Source organism: Mytilus trossulus, chromosome 4 (genome assembly GCF_036588685.1).
Source record: "Mytilus trossulus isolate FHL-02 chromosome 4, PNRI_Mtr1.1.1.hap1, whole genome shotgun sequence".
Lineage (NCBI taxonomy): Eukaryota > Metazoa > Mollusca > Bivalvia > Mytilida > Mytilidae > Mytilus > Mytilus trossulus.
The window spans coordinates 12,755,739-12,777,591 of NC_086376.1; the positions used below are offsets into that span (position 1 = coordinate 12,755,739).

At 34.9% G+C, this 21,853-nt stretch overlaps 1 protein-coding gene across 1 annotated transcript; it reads left to right on the forward strand.

Annotated features, from left to right (window-relative positions):
- The first annotated feature begins 2,945 nt into the window (after window positions 1-2,945).
- LOC134714707 (sacsin-like) lies at window positions 2,946-21,622 on the forward strand. The gene is made up of 5 exons (XM_063576208.1): window positions 2,946-4,093; window positions 4,914-5,324; window positions 6,266-17,280; window positions 18,702-19,003; window positions 21,400-21,622. The coding sequence occupies exons 1-4, from the start codon at window positions 2,950-2,952 to the stop codon at window positions 18,975-18,977; spliced, it is 12,846 nt and encodes a 4,281-aa protein (XP_063432278.1). The 5' UTR covers window positions 2,946-2,949; the 3' UTR covers window positions 18,978-19,003; window positions 21,400-21,622.
- Window positions 21,623-21,853: the final 231 nt, after the last annotated feature.

Genomic DNA, 21,853 nt, shown 5'->3' on the forward strand with positions numbered 1-21,853 from the left:
AGATGTGGAATTTGGCGTTGGAATTTCCAAAATCGCTGTTGTTACCATGGAAACAATGCAAAAAGGTCAAAACTTTGAATTTTCACAGAACATTCTAGAACATCAATGTTTGATTTATTCTAGAGACATTAAATGGTATATGATTGTGGAGGGAAAAAATTGCAGCGGGGGATTTGACTTTGGAATATTCAAAATGGCCGCCGTTACCATGGAAACAGCAAAAATACGAAAAACTTCAAAATGCTTCAAATTTATTGAAATTTAAAACAAATGTTGCTCAGCTAATGTAGACTTGATTTTTTAGTTTGGAATTTCCAAAATGGCCGCCGTTACCATGGCTACCGCTCACCTGGCAATAGGGGAAGGGTGCCATCCGCTATTGCTTGCAATGGCAAATCTAGTTATGTCACCCGATCGACAATGTCGGGTGACATATTGTTATTCCTCCGTTTCTTTGTTATTATTATTCTTATTCTTCCAATGATTTTTGTCCGGCAGCTTTTTTGGAGACAATGAAACCTGACTCTTGATTATAGTAAACTATAATGAGGAACAAAAAATTTCGGGTTGCAGTGGGTCTGAAGACTATTAAAAATGGCTGCCGTTACCATGGAAACGGAACAAATGTGAAAAATTCCACTTTTTGGTTTTGGTTAATTATTTGGAGATGCTTATACTTAGAATCATTATATTTTGATACATTGTAGGTGCCCACTATATACTTCTTTTGGATGATTTTTGGCACTCATTGGAACTACTATGTTGCCATGGAAACCACACCAAAAATTTCCAAAATATCAAAATGCTCCAAATTTTATGAAACTTCACAGTAATGATGAGCAACATAGGAAGATGCGAAATTTGGCGTTGGAATTTCGAAAAAGTCTACCGTTTCCATGGAAACAATGCAAAAATGGTAAAAGTGCTTCAAAAACCTTAAAAAGTGTCATTTACTCTCTTAAAATGGTAGGTCAAATCCATTGAAACTCTGATGGTATATTCCCTCCCATGAACCAATGTGGTATCTGCCACTAAAGTTTTGGAAAAGTCTTTGTTACCATAGTAACCAACCAAAATGTCAAAAATTTCAAAAATTTCAAAATGCTCAAAAATTGATGAAACCTAATAGGATTGTTGACTGTCAGGTCTGCATGAGATTTTTGAAGTTGGAATTTCCACAATGGCTACCGTTGCCATGGAAACTGCAGAAATGTCAAGTATTTTCAAAATGCTCAAAACTTAATGAAATTTAGTATTATTGTTAACTGGCATGTACAGATGAGACTTTTGACTTTGGCATTTCCAAAATGGCTGCCGTTGCCATGGAAACAGAAGAAATGTGAAACTTTTGACAATCCTCTAAATGAACTCAAAATTTACAAAAAGATATATCGCAATTCATAGATCTGTATTCACTGTTTTATTATTTTGAAATGGCTACCGCTTAGTGGCAATGGGGGAAGGGTGACATCCGCTATTGCTTGCAATGGCAATTCTAGTTGTTTTTATTTTTCTTCCACACTTTTTTGTCCACTCTGGATCTCGGAATTGAATGAACCCAAGTTGATGGAACTATACCATAATGTTAACCACCATGTGAAGATTTGCTTTTTGGGGTTGGCACTTTCAAGATGTCCGCCGTTACCATGGAAACAGAACAAATGTGAAAAAATCCAGTTTTTGGTTTTGGTGAACTGCTTGGATATGCTTTAACTTAGAATCATTATATTTTGATACAATGTAGGTGCCCACTATATACAGGTGTTGGATGATTATGGCACTCACTGGAACTACTATGTTGCCATGGAAACTACTCCAAAAAATTCAAAAATCTCAAAATGTTCCAAACTTCATGAAACTTCACAGTAACGATGAGCAACATTGGAAGATGTGGAATTTGGCGTTGGAATTTCCAAAATCGCTGTTGTTACCATGGAAACAATGCAAAAAGGTCAAAACTTTGAATTTTCACAGAACATTCTAGAACATCAATGTTTAATTTATTCTAGAGACATTAAATGGTATATGATTGTAGAGGGAAAAAATTGCAGCGGGGGTTTGACTTTGGAATATTCAAAATGGCCGACGTTACCATGGAAACAGCAAAAATACAAAAAACTTCAAAATGCTTCAAATTTATTGAAACGACTTGACTTTTGAGTTTGGAATTTCCAAAATGGCCGCCGTTACCATGGCTACCGCTCACCTGGCAATAGGGGAAGGGTGCCATCCGCTATTGCTTGCAATCGCAAATCTAGTTGATGTTTGTTTTTGTTTTTTTTCTTTGACGTATGAATCGACACTGTTCATCATACAATACGTGCATGTTTTAATCACGATGCATGTTGAATGATTAAGGTTAATACAATTCAAACATTATTGTGCAGTGAGTGTTTTATGTCTCGTTTATGGACATTATGTTTTTCGGTCAGTGCGTCCGTTTGTTCGTTCGTCCGGTCGTCAGTCCTTTCGTCCGTTCGTCTGTTCCGGTTGAGGTTAAAGTTTTAAGGTTAAAGTGTAGACTAAGTTTTTGATTTACCGAATTCAACGGATATGCTTCAAAAGATGGTATCAATATCTAGTTTTTACACAAAACTAGCATTTTGGTAGGGTATTTTCCTCTATACATTTGCGGTAGGTGATATATGAATTGAACAGTAACAGGTTTTTTTTCTTTGTTTAAATGTTATTTGTTATTGTTCAGGTGGCGTTGAAAATGTTTTCAAAACATTTTAAAATGGAAAGGATGGTCACGAGTTTGCATGATTTTGCAATATAAAATTGATAACGAAAATTAAATAAACGAATAAAAATAACATACAGATAATATGAACTAGATAATATATAGTTCTTGAAAGCTCAGCTCCATGCAGCCAATATATGTATAAGAATGCAAAAGGGAAAAATAATCGGAACTAATATAAAACCATTACTTTTTTAGATTATCCTATGATAATAAGTGGCAACAGAATGCTAGTGCTTGACCCTCATCAGAAAGATGCCAACCGTGTCTGCATCAATATGAAACTGAACAAACTCCATAAATATAAAAAGCATCTTGATATTTCCTACTGCTTAAATGCTTTAGATGGATTGTTTGATTTTTCTCAGAAGACTCTTGATTCCGGAGAATTCAATGGAACTCTATTCCGATTTCCTCTTCGAGACGTCAAAACCAACTTGTCAGACAACATATATGACATAGCCAAGATATCAGATCTCTTCAATGCATTTAAAGCAGAGGCATCCGTGGAACTCTTATTCCTGAATTGTATTGAAAAAATCGAACTTTATGATAAAGATGGATATAAACTCCATATCTCGGACGAACCCCCCTTTTTTACTGTGAAAATTTCAGAAAGCTGTCTTGATGATGTACGAGCGAAAAGATCTGAATTTCATACTCACATGCAGTCAGTTGGCAGAAAAATTGCAGAGCAAACGTTTTCCACAAACGTTGATGTAAAAATTGAAACTCAAACCGGTTCTGGAAACAAATCGGAACAAAGTTGGTTCGTTTTGCATTGCTTGAAAGGGGGAAGTCTGTCCCAAGAGTTAGCTACACTGTCACTAGACAAAGCACTGTCAAACAGTCCATACGTCAGCATAGCAGTGTCAAAAGACATGGATACAGACTTTAAAGGTCACGTCTTTTGTTTAATGCCATTGCCATTAGAAGATGAAAGTTTGACTGGATATCCTGTTCACGTGAATGGACATTTTGCATTAAGTCAAAACAGACGACACGTGAAATGGCCCTCTGCTGACCAGGTACGAAATAAGGCCCACATTGACAAGTCTATAAGATGGAACAACTGTTTACTCGTAGAAGTTCTAGCAGGTGTTTACCATGAAGTTATTCAGGATCTACTGCAAACCTGCAAGGGCAAGGGAAATACAAAAGAAGACATTGACCGCTTTTACAGATCGATTCCGGACCATAGAAAAATAACTAGTCATTGGGATCTTATTTGCGAACCTTTCTTCCAGACGTTTTTACAAACGGCATGTTTGTTTTCTGACAGTTTTGGAGGGAAGTGGATTCACCCAAAAGATGCTGTTTTTAAGATATTTGACACAAATGTTTCTGAAGGTAAGTGGAACATTGGTGACTATCTAGCATTTGATTTATAAGTACATTTGGATGGAGAGTTGTCTCATTGGCTCTCACACCACATCTTCTTTAATCTACATATATAATTGTATTTTCAGTTGGACAATTTTCAATGTCTCAAAGTTTATTATTTGTTTTTCTTTAGCCATGTCATCTTGCATGTTTATAAGGGCATGTTGCTTTCGTCATTTCCCCTGATTTAAATGAAATATTTTTTTCCGTTGTATCATAAATCAAACTTATTCGTGCAGTGTATATTCACTTGTGTTTAAATATCTTTTAATTGAGTGAATCCATATCAATAGATATTTTACAGTGCGTCTTTCTATGTTGTGATGTTACACTATTGTTGATGAGAAGGGTGGAGGTTTGTTGCCATTAAAACTTTAAAACCCGCTGCAATTGTTTGCACCTGTCCAAAGTCAGGAATCTGATGTTCAGTAGTTGCCTTTTGTTGAAGTGGTTCATAAGTGTTTCTTGTTTCTCATTTTTGTATATGGACTAGACCGTTGGTTTTCCCATTTGAATGGTTTTATACTAGTAATGTTTGGGGCCCTCTATAGTTTGCCTAATAAATCTTTTCAAGTGAAAAACAATAGTATCAAATTCTAAATGAAAGCTCATGTGAAATATAAATGTAACTTTGTATAAATGATCCATCCAGTGCTTTGAAGTTCTCTGCGTCAAAGATGCAAGATTTATTTGTGGGTGTTTGTTAATTGTGTGTGTGTGAAGTTTATTGTTTCATACCGGTATTGACTTTTAAATGTTTTTAATGGTAATTTTTATTATCTTTCAGTTACCCAGGAAAACGTTTGTCGTTTAATGCAAGCATGTCGCATTGAGTTAGTTGATGTTCCTGACCACATTGTCGCTGTACTGAGGCATAGAAAATACTCAGTACAAACATTGTCCAAAGAATTCATTAGAACGTGCATGACATCAGACAATTCTTACAAATCTTTTTCATGTGAAGAAAAATTTAACATTCTGAATTTTCTTGTTTCGGATGGGAATTATTCAAGATTAAGTGGATTGGAATTACTACCACTGGAAAATGGATCCTTCTGTACATTTTATAACAACAAGAACAATCGAGTGTTTATCTGTAAAGATGAAGTAGCATTATTCCCTGGACAGGAAGAGAGGTTTATCAAACAGGACCTGAATGATGAAGTTTACAACCATCTTTACATGATGGCATCCAAAGGTATTTATATCAAATATTCATTGGAGGAACCACATTGTGACTATTCCTTTAAAAGAACTATAAGTATTTTACTCGTAAGGAGACGGAAATCTACTCCATTGCTCCTAATGTATCTTAAAATATTGAATTTTGTTGATGACGCAGAGGTTAATAAAGAAATCTCAACCCCTTGACAGGTCTAATAGATGACTTTGAATTCTATATTTCTGGTTTTATTGTAAGCACACTGTATTATTTTTGGGTCAGGATTGCATTTACGAACACATTATCTTGCCTCAGTCTTTATAAAATGCATGTTATACTTTTTAGAACACCTTTATGCACAATTCGACATTCATTTTTTATAGGGTGGGGGTTGTTTTTTCTTTCAAAGCGTTGTTTACAATTCTAATTGAAAAAAAGTATATATGTTTCTTATCTGTTTAATCAAAAAGTAGTTTGTTTTGATTATTATTATTTGAAACAGACTTTTTTTATTTTCTTTTCTGGACGAAATGATTATTTTTCAAACTATTTAGGATCAAACAAGTTATATTAAATCCGAAACATTACCTCCCCTAGAAACAAATTAAAATAAATTGACATCTAACTGTCAAGCCTATGTTTACTTGAACGCTAAAGATAACAGTTTGGAGTACCTAATATGGGTAGCATGCACATACATAGGTGGATCCAGGGGGTAATTTAGTTGATTATATAGGAAATCACTAAAGCGTGACTGGAGCCCCCCACCCCCTTTACAAAAATTTCTGGATCCGCAACTGACATACATGTTATACATGTTAAACACAATGCGAATTGTCAAATTACATTCTAATACTGTAACATTTATTATTACTAGAAATAGACTGAATTTTGTATTGTCACAATGTGACATTCACTCTGTCATTTAGAGTATTTAATTTGCACCTACCTTCATTTCATTTAATTTTATTTTATAGGACTTTACCAAGCAGTTATCCTTCAAAACCAGTCAGCTAGTGAGATAGCAAGCTTAATCCAAACAACTATAACAAAGTACATTGGGTCAACATCTAATAGAGAAATTCAATGGCGTTCATCAGCTCCAGTTGGAATGGATTGGCTAGAGAAAGTGTGGTCTTATATTCAGCGGTATGACTTGAGTTATTTTAGCAACCTGCATTTGATGCCAGATACACGAACAAATGAGATGCTCAAAGTATGTGCTGGTTTTATTTTGAAGACAAAAGGACACAATGGTATACCGTCTAGTGTATGCGATTGCTTAAGGTACCTAGACATTATTGTTCTTGAGCAAATACCCTCAATAATCGAAGAACACAAGAACATTCGTAATTTTGTGTACTTGCCTACTAAAGAAGATGTTTTTCGAATGTTAATCAAAATTCAAGCAGGTGAAAATGTTAATCAGCTGGTGAAGAAGTTTAATACTACAATCACTGCAGAAGAAAGGTCACAATTTGTTACATACATATCTGGATACTCTATAACTGACAACCAGCTAATCAATCTGCTGTCAGCAATGAATCTCTTTACTGAGAAGAATTCACATCGTCATGTATCGGCAAGTCAAGTAAGAATTATTGCTGATACTGATCAGCTCCCAGTTCTGTATTTCAAAGAAACCCTGGACTGCTCTGACCAAAAATATAAAGATCTTGCCACAAAACTACACGCTAAAATCATTACCAATGAAGATGTGATTATTGACATTCTGAGTAACTTAAATGGTCAGTACCACACTGCTGATATCAACAAAATGATGGGATATGTTCTAAACAACCTTCCATACTTTCATATGAAAGAGCAAATGATTCGTATTACCAGGGAAATTCCGTTTGTATTTACTAGCGGCAGACAGATGAAAAAAGCTTCCGATTTGTTTGACCCCGAGGATGATACTTTGAAAATGATTGTACTTGATAATGATAGATTTCCAAACGTACATAATTTGCCAGTTGAACTTAAATTGCTAAGGAAACTTGGTTTGAAATCACTACAGGATATTACTGGAGAAGACATACTTAGTTGTGCAAGGTATTTACAAACCTCAAATAGATGTACAGAAAACAAACGTTCTGAAGAACTGTTAAAAGTGCTAGTCAATAAAAGTGGACTTCTCAGCAGCTTTGTGAGTGGGCGAAAACTATCAGACCATCTCTCAAATTTACGTTTTATTAGACCAAGTGAACGTAAAGATAATTTCCCAAAATCACTGCCATGGTATACCGACACAGCTGATTCTTTCTTTTGCCGACCATGCGATTTATCTTCACCAAAGTTCACAAATAATATTGGTAGTGTGAATCCAGTTGTTTCATCCAGTTCATCGTCTCTAATAGCGAGTGCTGGTTGGATAAGAGAACCAGTTGTAACAGATGTGATAGACCAACTACTGATTGTTACTGAGAAATACGAAGATAAATATAAGCCAGAACTTCTTCCTGTAATAAGCGACATCTATCATTTTATGGCAAATCATTACAACAGTCAGGATTTCCAACGATTGTCAAACAAGAAATGGATTTGGACAGGAACTGGATTTGAGGAACCAAAAAAGGTTTACCTTCAAACCAAATCATCAGATCTCGTTTTACGACCATATTTATATCCACTACCAGATGAATTTCGGGGTTCACATTTGTTGCAGTTCTTCAGAAAAATACGATGTCTGGAGCGTCAAAATACAAACTTACTAATTAAAGTTGAAAAAATGATACAGACAGAATACTGTGGTGGTGGCAAATCAGAAGAAAGGGCAAAGGCTGACCTTCAGCTTGTTGTTAATATCTTGAACTCTATTAAGGATGAAAAAAATGTAGAAGGAGTTCTTCTTCCAATCAAACAAGATGACGAGACACTGCTTATATTGAAACCAGCTAGTGAGTGTAACTATTGCAAAGATGATGACGAACTTTTTGGAGATGAACAATGTTTCGTACATCATGATGTGTCTCCTGAAACTGCCGAAAAACTGGGTGTTCCATCAGTGACAGACACTCTACTTGAAGATGCTGAACGACTGGATGAATGGGGCCAGAGTGAACCATTGACACGTAGAATTAAAAACTTGCTTGAATCTTACAAAGATGGATTGTCAGTCCCTAAGGAAATAATTCAAAACGCTGACGACGCAGGTGCAACGAAAGTCTGTTTCATGTATGATGAACGTGGGAAAGAAAATTACGGCAAAAAATTATTGGATAAAAACATGTTAGAATGCCAAGGACCATCACTTTGGGCTTATAACAATGCAACATTTACAAATGAAGATTTGCTAAGTATTACAAAAGTTAGTGGTGCAACCAAAGAAGTAGACACAACAAAAATTGGAAAGTTCGGACTCGGGTTCTGCTCCGTCTACAACCTGACAGAGGTTCCAAGTTTCATTACAGGAGATCAAATGGTGATATTTGACCCGCACTATGACTATCTGGCAGATGCATTGAAGCGCAAGAAACAACCTGGGTTAAAAATAGATTTGAACAAGAATAGAAAAATTTTAATCAGGAAACATTCACAGTTTGAACCATTTAATGGGGTATTTGGTTGCAATCTTAATGACACCCAAAAGGAAATTACATTCAAAGGGACATTATTTCGGTTACCATTGAGGACAAGACAGCAAGCCGTTTCGAGTGAGATCAGTAACATACCATACGACAATGAGCAAATGCTAAGTTTAATGAAAATTTTTGTCGAGGCTGCTGGAAATCTTTTGATGTTTACCCAAAATGTTGTTGAAGTGGAATTTTTCCATCTTCCAATGAATGAAAGGGACCCTAGACTAGCAGTCAAATTGCACAGCGTGCGCAAAGACTTAGTACGTACAATTGGAAGACCATTACATCAAGCACAATCTTTAGAAACATTCTCAATTCTAAAAGATATGACCTTGCAATTTGAAAATTTAAAGAAAAGCAAAACAAAAAAAAATACATCCATCAATATAGATTTTACTATTTTGATACGCGTTTCTGTGGAAGCAAATAACAAGCTGTTGGACTTTAAAATAACAAACTGTTCTTCCACAACATTATGGGTCGTAACATGGGCATCCGGAACAAGAACAAGTAAGGATCTGGCTTTAAAGGCGTCGGCTAAAGGGGTGTTGCCAATAGCAAGTGTAGCCAGTCCAATTACAAAAGTCGAAGAAGGAATGTACAGAACTTGTTCTTTGGAAGACCTGCCGTTTGGATTTTACCGCAATAGTCATGTATTTTGCTACTTGCCTCTTCCAGTCGAAACCGATTTTCCAGTGCATATAAATGGCTCTTTCGCTGTGACATCAGACCGTAGGCGTCTCTCCTGTAAAACACTTGATGACAAAGACTCGTTTGACAGTGATTGGAATGAAGCTCTTATGAGTGATGCTGTCTGTAATGCTTATATCCTGTTCTTAGAAAACTTGATTCATTTAGGCATTGATGACAACGAACCATACTTTAAGCAATGGCCCGTTCAATATGGAAAGGATGGAAACTTCGGAAAACTTCAAACTGCATTTTATCAACAAATTACAGACAAACAAAGGAATGCAAAAGTATTTAGAAGGGATGACAATATAACAAGCATAAAAAATTGTCTGTTTCTGGATTCTGCATTAATGGAAGCAAAGTTTAGCGAAGAGGCATTCAGTGTTTGCGTGAAATTTTTGGAAAATAAAAATACGAAAATGATGAAGATATCGAAAGAAATACGTAACAGTTTCAAAGATGCTGGCTGCGAAAATATGGTAAAACAAAAAACGCTGAATGACATTGCGTTCTATTCAAAGTTGGTGTTCACACATTTGAGGGACCACGTTTGGAGTGATAATGTAATGGATACGCTGATGTCACACGCAATAGACCATGCTTCAGATAAAATGTGCAACTTACTTAAAGAAAATAAATGTATTCCAACAGCTCCGAATAGACTTCTTAGACATCCATCAGAACTGGTAAACAGAAAGGGATTGCTGAACGGCTTGTTTAAAGAAGAGGATGAACGCTTTGTTATTCTAGACGATACAAATACTTACAGTAGACCTAACCGATTGGCGACATTGGTGAGACTTGGAATGACATCAAACAAACTATCTGAAAGTCTTCTTATTGATAGAGCAAAATCAATACAAAATCTGGCTGCAACCTGTGCACATTGTGCATTAGATCGTTGTGTACAGTTTGTGAGATACCTTAATAAAGAAATTGATAGTATTGAATCAAACCAAATCTTGTTATCTGAACTTAAGTCTATACAATTTTTACCAGTAAGGAACAAATCAAAAGATTGGGAATGGTCATGGGGAGGAGACTGCATCATGAAAAAGACAAAAGACAACAAAATTTCTTACAGCTGTAATAATATAAATCACACACAGCATGTCTCGGTATATTTTGAATGTCCACAAAGGCTTTATTCCAGTACGGTATTAGAACTTGTTTGTTCAATACACCCTGTGATGGACAGGAATTGCCTACCAAGGGATATTTATTCCCCGTTTTTTGGAAAACTAGGGATCAGGAATGATGTTCCATTATTATTGTCTCTTGAAAACTTGCTAGTAATCAGCAATGATGTTTGTCAAAATGACAAGTGTTTGGCGGACTCTCAAATAGTTACTACTACCGTTGCTGCAATTTATAAATTTCTGAATGAAGTATTTGTCAAGCAAATGCATTCCGATGACAAGACCGATAGTTTAAAAAGCACAACTGAACGCTTTAGAAACGAAAGTATACTTTTACTGAATGGTATATTTGTCAAACCTTGCCGGGTTGTAGTTCAGATTCCAGAAGACTGCAGTCCTCATTTCTATGGATTGAACTCCGCATATAACTTGAAAGCATTGAAAGGTCTTTTAAAACTGTTGCAGATTGACGACAGATGCTCAGCCACACAAGTACTATCTGAACTTGAAACATACAAAACAACATATAATTCAAAAGAAATGAATGAAGAGGATGTCAAACTTTATGTCCGCTTGTTGAAAGTGTTGGTGAGTTCTATGAAGTTCGATGATTGGAAGGCAGATAAAGTAAAGGGCGTGTTTATTCCAGACATAAATGGCATTTTACATCCCATTCAGAATGTTTGTCTAGATGAAAGTACTGTTCAGTCTACAGAAACAATGCACTTTACACACGATAGTATATCTTATGACATAGCAATAGCTCTTGGAATAAACACTAAACGACAACATAAAGTAGACGAATGCTCAAAGGACCTATATTCAAAGGAATTTGGACAACATGAAGAACTTTTAACTAAAATAACGAGAATTCTAGAATGGTATCCGTTTGGTGTTGGCATTTTGAAAGAATTGTTACAGAACGCAGACGACGCTAATGCATCTGAGGTACACATTGTGCTTGATTTCAATGACTATCAAACAGATAATTTGTTTGATGAAATGTGGACTCCTTTACAAGGTCCAGCACTACTTGTGTATAATGACAGTTACTTCAAAGAAGCAGACGTAAAAGGCATCCAGAATCTTGGTATTGGAAGCAAGGCAGACGACTCAACAAAGACGGGACAGTATGGAGTTGGCTTTAATGCAGTTTATCACCTAACTGATGTACCATCGTTTTTATCAAGAGGTCGAGAAGTAGAGACTGGAGAAGTCTTGTGTGTATTTGACCCCCATTGTTATTATGTTCCGGGCGCTTCGGTCGGAAATCCTGGGAGAAAATACGTAAAAACTGATATGTTAAAGGAAGACCATCCAAATGTTTTTTGCTGTTATCACGATGATCTGTTGATGACCGATCAAGGAACAATTTTTAGATTTCCCCTAAGAACAGACAAATTTGCCAAAAAGTCAAAAATATCAACCTGCATTGTTACTGAGATTGCTGTACGAAATCTTGTTGAAAATTTTAAGAAGGAAATGATGGAAATGTTACTGTTTGTTAATAATGTAAAAGGAATCAAATTGTCTGAAATTTCAGGAGGACAACTTAAAGAAATTTATTCAGTTGAGTTGCGTGTGTCATCTACTGACGACTCCAAGCGAAAAGAATTTTACAATGCAATTAAGGTAGCTTCAAAAACGATAAATGAAACAAAAAACCTAGACAGCATTTCGTCTACTGAAATAAAATATCAAGCACAAGTGAAAGATAACTGCGCAAAAGTAACCAATTGGTTAATTGTCCGGCGAGTCGGCTTCACCAAAGGTGAAAAATGTCCAGAAGTTATAAGAAATGCATATCAAAAGGGAGATTTGGGATTATTACCTAGAGGTGGTGTGGCACTACCTATACACGAAAAAGATGAGGAACAATCCATGGAAAATGGACGCGTTTTCTGTTTCCTACCACTTCCTCTTGAATCCGGTCTTCCTTTTCATTTCAATGGACATTTTGCTCTTGATCATGATAACCGGCGCAACCTTTATACAGATGATCAAGAAGGATACCAAATTGTATGGAATAATCATTTGTTGGAGAACATCATTGCGCCATCCTACGCAACCAGTTTGCTTGAAATGAAGAAGTTGTTGGGCCTTCAAACTGACAGTCCGGTCAAGAAAGCTGAGTTACAAAAACAGTTATCATTATTTTATGGATATTTTCCAGATATTGGAAAAGCGAAAATTGATTACTTTAAATTTCTTGTATGCAGCATCTACCAGTGGATTTACACTTCTGAAATGTCCGTTTTTGCGTCTGCAAAGATGATCAGTAAATCGAAAGCGCATATTAATTTCTATCCACTATGTAGCAGCAATATGACATATCCTTCAGTGTTCAACACCATAAAAAAACAGATTTCCCCTACTGCTGTTGAAACAGTCGGCTCCGTCAGCAGCAAAATATCGAAAACAGTGGACAGTTTGAATAATGAAATCCGTAAGACGAAGGACGATCAGCATCATACTTTAGTTCACATATTCAAGGAACTTGGAATAAAGCTGCTTGATGTTCCAAAACAAGTACTACGAAGTATAAAAGAGGCTAAAATTGAAGCTTGCGAAATGAATCCAGATTTTCTCATGTCTTTTCTAAAATCCCACAACACGTCAGGAATAGACAAATGTACATTAGGTGGAGTGAATTGTATCATTGAAGAAACAACATTCAAAACAATATCTCATTTAGAAAGTTGCATATCATACTGTAAGAATAGCAAAACGTTTGGACAACAACTTGATGGATTGCCACTTTGCTTAACTGAAGACGGGATCATCAGAACATTCAAACGCGAAAGTCCAGTATTTTGTACGAAGCATAGTCGAGTTCTTGAAGAAAGTGCCAATATGTTTTTACATACTGACCTGATTGAACTGTTCAGCATAGCAAATGAAGGTTTAACGGAATTTGATTTAGAGTCGTTTGCTGAATTTCTACCCGCTACCTTAGATCCTGCGATATATAGGACGCAAAATATACCGGTAAAACGAAACGCTAACCATGATTCGGTTGTAAATATGACATGGCTTAGTAAAGTATGGGATTTTATAAACGACAAAATTAGTCAAAAGTTTGATCTATCCGTTTTAGTTGATTCTCTTAGTAACGCAGATGTGGACGCTATTCTAAAAATGATGCACCCTGTAATGCCATGGTGTCTTATTCCATGTACACGAGCAGTAAAACCCTTTGTAGATGATGGCTTGGAATCTGTTCTTTTTCCGGTCGCAAAAATTAGATATATTTTAGATCTGTCCACATTTTCATGTTCGATAGAGAAGGCTTTAAAACAGCTCCGATTGCCATGTCTTGATCAGTCATTCAAAGTCAACAGATTTATACCTAAGGCTTTGCTTGTTTCAAACAATGATCCATGCGCTCTCATTAAGTTCTTATATGAATACAGAGATGAAATCAGAAATAGAAATATAACACCAGATGAGTGTTCCTGTATACTAGAATATTTTTCGGAACACATCGACAGTATTTCAGAAAACGTTAACGCTGAAGCGTTACTGAGCAAATTAAAACAAGTTCCTATTCATGTTAACGTCAATGGACATAACATTAGCTTAGATTCGAATGCAAGTGTTTTAGTATTGGATAATCATGTCTCTAGTGAGATGGTGTTATGTGGTGTGGAGGAATGGGCTGAAGCCTCAGGTACCATCTTGCTGAAAACAACGCATCATTTGACTAAAATTTATGCTGAAATTGGTTATACAGCTGAGAAATTAGACGCAATTGACGTGTACACGAACCATTTATTGCCAAAGTTTAACTGCTTGCCAAAAGAAAATCATCTAGAACACTTAGTTTTTATTCGAGAAAAACTTTTAGCAAGATCATCATCTTTTACCTTAAAGCAAGAACAATTAATTGCTGTTCTAAAGAATGCATCGTTTGTTCCAGATATTGACGATGTATTATATAAGGCATCTCATTTTAAGGATCCTTTTAATGATTTGATGAAAGAAATGTGTGATCTACATGATTTCCCAAAGATGCCTTTCAATGACAAAGCATGGCAACACTTTCTTGTTATTGCTGGAATTCAAACAAAGGTCACATCGCAAATGGTATTACGATTTGCTATGAGCATTGAAGAAGATGGAAAGAAAGCTATTACTGAAGAGATTTCATGCAAATCTAAAATGCTGACAAAACACATTCTTTTGAGGACGAATATTGAAAACGATATATTAAATGATATCAGTCACATCAAATTTATTGTTCCGTACACAGTTGAAAACTGGAAAAATAAGATTTTTCCACAGAAGACCGACTTTTTGATTTGTTACCGTGAATCTGTGTCTTCATTTAGAGCTCATTTATGTTGGACAACCTGCAACATTATTCCAGATTGGGCAAATCCGTACCTCAACAATAACTGTCAACAAAAAAGCGTCATATTCTCACAACTTGGTATCTTGAACGAACCTCCGTTTAAAAGAGTCATTAGTCATGTTCAAAATGTTTGTGGTGAACTGAAAGTTTTGTCCGAAAAGAACAGTATACAGGATGCGGACTTCGTCGGTATTAAAAATATGATGATAAAAATATATGACTGGCTGAACGAAAATCAAGATAAAGACATTGATCTTTTGAAGAAAAGCCTTTATCATACACCTCTCATCTTTATTTATGAACGGAAGATGTTGGTTACATGTGAAAGAACAGTAAAAAGTTTGGATAAAAAGAGAGAGAAGGAAATTGTACCTTACTTACTGGAAACTCCAGAAGATTATGGAAAGTACTTTAAACTCTTTCAAATTATTGGTATGAGTTCAACTACAGATGTGTGCACTTATGTCAGAGTATTGGCACACCTTAAACTGGATGTTAAGGATCAAAAGCTTGATCCTAACCGGCTTAAAATTGTTAAGCGTTCAATAGAAGAAATTTTATTTTTTCCAGCTAAAGGAGACGAAAATGTAAGAAATGCACTTGAGAAAATGGAAACTTTGTACTTGTTGACCAGAAAAGGAACATTAATAAATGCATCTGAACTTGTCTTTTCTGACAATGAAGATTTCGAAGAAAAGATAGGTAACGACATAGGTAAACCATATATGATGGGACTTGACGAACTTGACGTTTTAACTCAAGGCAATATCGTTTCGTCGTTCAAACAACTTCCAAAGAAAATGCAGCCATGTATACTCTCAGATATGATTACTTCCGAGATAAATGAGGGAACATTTACTAAAGTTAATGATCGAAGAGGGCAGTTAATAAGAGAATTCTTCGCATCTGTACAATTTCAAGAGGCTATTGTGCGGATATATGTACACTGCAGAAAAGATTCGTCAGCGGATGTAGGGAAAGAGGAAGATGATATCAAAGTCATGATCAATGGACTCGAGAGCATTAAAATAGTACAAGTTGAATCAATCAAACGGAAGTTGACATATAAAGACAAAACAGTTGGACAAGACCAAATAGAAGTTTACTGTAAAGCACAAGACAACTACGGACATCACACTTTATTCTGTGCTTTTTATGATCACACTGTCCAGCAATGGTTGATCGAAAGTTTTACCATGGTTGGAGATGCGCTGTCACAATGTACAAAAAAATTGTTTTGTGACAATAAAGGTTTTCTTATGACTGTTCTAAGTTGTATTGAAAAACCAAATGGCATATCAAAAGCCTTAGATAAAGTAGGGGTCAAACAGTATTCAATATCAAAGAAAAGTAAAAAGTCAGCATTCCCACCAGCTGGTGTCACTGTTCATGAAGAATGGCATTGCTTTCTTGACAATAGTTTTTCTGACTTTGATGTTGAAGATTATGTAGCTCTATTGTTGAGCGAAGAGCAAATGGAAGGCGATAGATTTATTCCAGCTGTTTATATTTATGCCATTATCGTTGAAAAATTGGAAAATGGAGCAACCATACCAATTATTGGCAATATTCTTCAGTATTATTTGGTTGATGTAGGAAATGGGCGAAAGGAAAAGAAACGGGCTTATGACTGTTTTAAATTCAATTGTAGTATTCCTGAAAAGTCCAATGAACTTGTCGTGTTCCTTGATATTTCAGAAACTCAAAAAGATGAAAGACCATTTGACGATATATTGAAAGATGTTGAAGAACAAATTAAAGCAGCTTGGACTCTTCCGGAAGATGAAAGAAAAAAGATAATAAAACGATTATTCAAGAAATGGCATCCAGATAAAAACCATGGTAACGAAACAATTGCTACAGAAGTTTTCAAATTTATAAAGAATGTAGTTTTAAAAATGGAAAACGGAGAAAATGTTGATACTAATACTAATTCAAACTTCAAGCAACCTCCAAGAAATTCTACATTTTGGGAACATTTCAGGACGTGGGAACATGATACAAGCGAAGATAGAAACCACGGTGAGCAGAGGAGCCAATCCTCTGATAGCTCTAGCTTCGGACCAAGAACTGGCAGACAGCAGCACAGACAGGAAGTTCCATCAGCAGCTGAGGCAAGGCAGTGGATGAGACAAGCAAAATTAGACTTTACCGCCGCTAAGCGATTTTTTCCGAATGCAGAAACAGGGCCACATTTCAATTGGATTTGCATTATGTGTTATCAGGTAAATCATTATATGTTTTATTACAAAGTGGACTATACTTTCCTTTAAAGTTTTTAACATAATTACATGCTAACAAGAATGGTTCTTTAAAAAAAACCATATTACATGCTTACAAGAATGGTTCATTTTATTGGTGTTTTTTTTTACATATAACATGAAAATACGGCTGGTTCATTTTATTTTTATACCTATCACAACCACATCAATTAGTTTCGTCATCATTTTCGTTCGAATAGCTTCAAATTGGTTGACATATTTTTATTGTGTTTAAAAAGTATTTTACGGTCATTTTTTAACAATAAAATATGTTTTAAAACAAATTGTATCAACCCATTTGAATGCAAGCAGACGTTTATACTCTATACTCATCGTAAATTCTAAAGAAGATTTATGATTTATCACCTAACCATACCATATAATGAGGTCACTGCATGGCATTCAACAATGAGCGAAACTCATACCTAATAGTTAGTTTTAACCCCAAGGCCCCCCCTTCCGCCTCGAACCTAGAGTAACCGCACAACATGTTTAAATCAGTTTCAAAAAGCTGCAATCATCAGATCGGCATTTAGAACACAAACGTTTAAACAAAAAATTAAATACCCACACAGGGAACAAAGTGACGTGCCATATAATGTATTGGTAAAAACAGTTATAAATCAGGTCAATATCTCTAAAACAACTTTCTTTGTTTTAATTTTTATCTTTTTGTATGATTGAATTCTTGCACATTTTTATTCTGTCTTTTTTCTTATATCGTGAGCTTTTTTCAAGAAGCAGTATTTAAAATTAACTTCGCATTAAAAAATACTTTAATTGAAGGACATTCATTGATATATAGATATACACAACTGATAGATAATTAAACAGGTTTACTACACAAGGGTCAAATTGAAATGGCATTTGTATAGACATGTATTAAAAAATGACAATATATCAGCGTATTAATAAAAAAATATATATTAAAATATATATATTTCTTCTTGTAACCCCACCCACCATTGATACGTCACTGTTTAAAGACAGTCACCATTAAAAAGAATAAACTACATCTATTTCCTGTGACTGAGGGAAATATGTGTTCACCCAAGAAAAATCATATTTTACGAGGGCATTTCTTCATAAGTTGGGGCCCACTGACTGACTTAAGAGGGGGGCCGCTACAGTTACCCTTCGGTGATTCCCTATATAAGCAACCAATTTTTTTTCACAAAGGGGGACGGGCTCCCTGCCCCCCCCCCCCCTAAATCCGACTCTGCTAGTTCATCAGTGTATCAATTCCTTATTTCTGTCTCGCAATCTACACTACAATAGAGTATTTAATGTTTAACAAGTATTTAGTTCAAACGGTCACTTTCTTCAGTAATTGTATCTTGTATTTAATTTAATAAAGTAATCTATGTTATATTTCTTTACACAAGTCTGTTGAGAAAGTTTTAAAAGGTCTACATTTCAACAAGGACTGCAACAATGTGCCAAGTACAAATGATTTGCTGCATTTATCTGCTAGCTTGGACCAAAGCATAAAAGAAATGGTGAAAACTCTTGTAGACGTTATAGGTCCACGTGAGAGAACCATGTACCCTGATCGCATGGATATTCCTAAAGTACCCGCAGATGCCTTTAATGAACAAACTGCGAAGACTGCTGTGGATATTACTGAAGAAATTTTGGAACTTTCTACAGCTCAATTATAAAAATGTTAAGACCTTCACTATTCCTGGTGAGGAGAAATTTATGTCATGAATATACATGTATTTCAAAATTTCATAATCATATTTTTATGTGTTGGATACGCCTATAAGAAAGTTAGCAAGCTTTGGTTTTTTTTACTTTTTGTCAGTTGTTTTTTTTATTTGTTCAGTTGGTCGATTACTTTTTTTGTCAGTTTCTTTGGTCTTCTCAGCCTTTTTTGCTCACCTGGTTTATATCTCTGAAACTAAAGCATTTAGATTAAATCTGACAACATAAAAATGTTCATTTGGTTGAGGCTATCTGTCCTAAAATTTCAGACTATTAAAAACATACGTTGTTTGGTTGCTGCTCCTGAATTAGTATTTTTTAGGAACGTTTGCATTTTTTGGTCATTATCTTGAATGTCATTCTTGTAAACAGCAATAATGTTGAGCAAAGTAAGATCTACAAAAAAGTAAACATGACCATAATTGTCAATTGATAAGTAATCAAATTGAGAAAGGAAATGGGGAATGTGTCAAAGCGACAACAACCCGACCATAGAGTAGACACTTTTTTGTAATTTATTGTAATCTTTAATAAAAATCTTAATCTGTGAAACTGCTGAAATAAACTTAACCAAACTTGGCCTCATTCATCATAAGGGTATTAAGCCATGGCTAAAAATAAAACATAGAGGTAAATTGCAGTTGTTGGCTTATATCTCAACTAAAACAAGAATATTGGTTGAATTATTTCATGTATCAATTGTAAAGCTAAATATCAGATGAGCGACACAAGATATATTTTTTTTGTTATACCCTTTTCCACTAAGATAATAATAATATGGTGAACGCAAAATGATATATTTTAATTACTAAGGAGGACATTTTCTTGTAGCTTCATGTTTTCATTTCAGACATTGTTTGTCTACTTGAAGAACAACACACAGCGTTAAATAAATTGGATTAGTTTTCAAGATTTCTAGCTTTAATTCAAAAATGCTTTGAGCAGTTTTGAAGAAAATTTGGTCGATATTTTGTTTATTGGCATAAGCTTTCTTTCGGTTTGTTTAAATTTCTGATTTTGATTATTTGATTATTGGGACTTTGTTTATAAAAAAAACTGGTGATTTTCCATATTTGGACATTTACTCAAAAAGGCTTTTAGCAGTCAGTGATTATGAAACTTTGATGACTTGTTTAGATCTATAGACATAATGTCCCTTTTTATTTCTTATATAACATTGCGTAGTTAGTTTGTCAATAAAATGTTGAAACTGTCAATTTCTCACACACCTCGATAGTTATAGAACTTCATTTATTTGAAAAGGGGGCAACGAATGTGGTCGTACTTAAGGTAGCCTTAAAAGTGCCTATTTATTCATGTTATGTGTCAATTTGAAGCACTGCGTGTGCACGCCTTTTTTCAGAAAGTAATATTTGAGCAGTACTTACAGTGTTCTAGTTGATCATATAGATTAATTTAAAGCAAAAAGAGGAGCAAAAGGTTTACGAACGTATCATGCGGTCATGGCGCAGCTCTTTATTGATTGACCAATAACAATAAAGAAAAATCACAAATGCTTCGTACTACCATGGAAGTATTATATTGCTTCCGTGGTACTTCTATAGATTAAAATCAAACAGACTCCTTGCTGAAGGACGAAAAAAATTGAATTGATCATGCATTTAAGCATAATGATATAATGTTAATAAAATGATGGCCAAGAAGAATCATGCTTTGTAAACTCGATATCTTTGGATGATAAAAATATGTTGTCCTAAATTTAGGGATTGGGATTACAACAAAAAGTCTTTAATTGTATTATTATTCTATTTGTATTGTTGTTCCTTAGCACGTATTCTACTGCTGCATGGGCAATAGTAAGTGTCTCTATTCGTCATTCGCAAGAGATTTATGCTTCCATATCGTTTCCTTGAATAGCAAATCGAAGGATAAGCAGTTCATGTTTCAAATACAAGCTAGTAAGAATACATTGCACATGCTAACAATGATCTATATAAAACAATAAGTTATGGTATGATTGCCAATGAGATGACTATCCACAAGACACCAATGACCCGGAAATTAACAACAATAGATCACTGTATATATATATACTTCTTAATCAGTATCGCGGTTTTATTTCAATTGCAATATCAATATAATTACGGAAAAAATTAAATATCATGCCAGTGTTGTTGCCTTCGAGTGCGGTACGGTTATCATAGTATTACGCTGCCTTCTTCGTTTCCTCTGTCATGTTAGAAGTGGAGAGAATTTAGGTTCATCAGAAAGTTTTACGATATACGTTGACATTGAAACATCTTTATGATTGCTTATAATTTTAAGTAGGTCTTTGTACACGAAATTCGCGTCTGGCGTACTAAATAACAATCCTGGTACTTTTGATATCTCATATTTATAATGCCCTTCTTGTAGATTGGGGAAAACGGATGATTATTATGAAACTGTAACCATTTCACCAGGAAGAGTAGTACATGTATTATAGCCATAACAGACCACCCAACGTGACTACGGATGTTTGTGTTTTTTAGACACATAATTACATTTTATATAACATCAGAGACATATAATTGTATTAAATGTCTCTGATAACATGTATAATAATTATTATGCTTTTAATTGGTTTTTTTTTTAATGGAATGTGGGTTTTTTTTGTATTTTTATATCTTAGTTCAAAACCTCATGAACTGAATAATGCTGCTTAATTGTTATAATAAAAACTACAGTATGTAATAAAACTTGATGATCATTGACAATGCCAAAATTACATTTTTGTTATAGATGTATGTGATTTTGAGTCAGTTGAGAAATAACAGTAATTTATCTGCCGACTTGTATGTGTTTTATTTCTAGCCTACTTGCGCTTTGA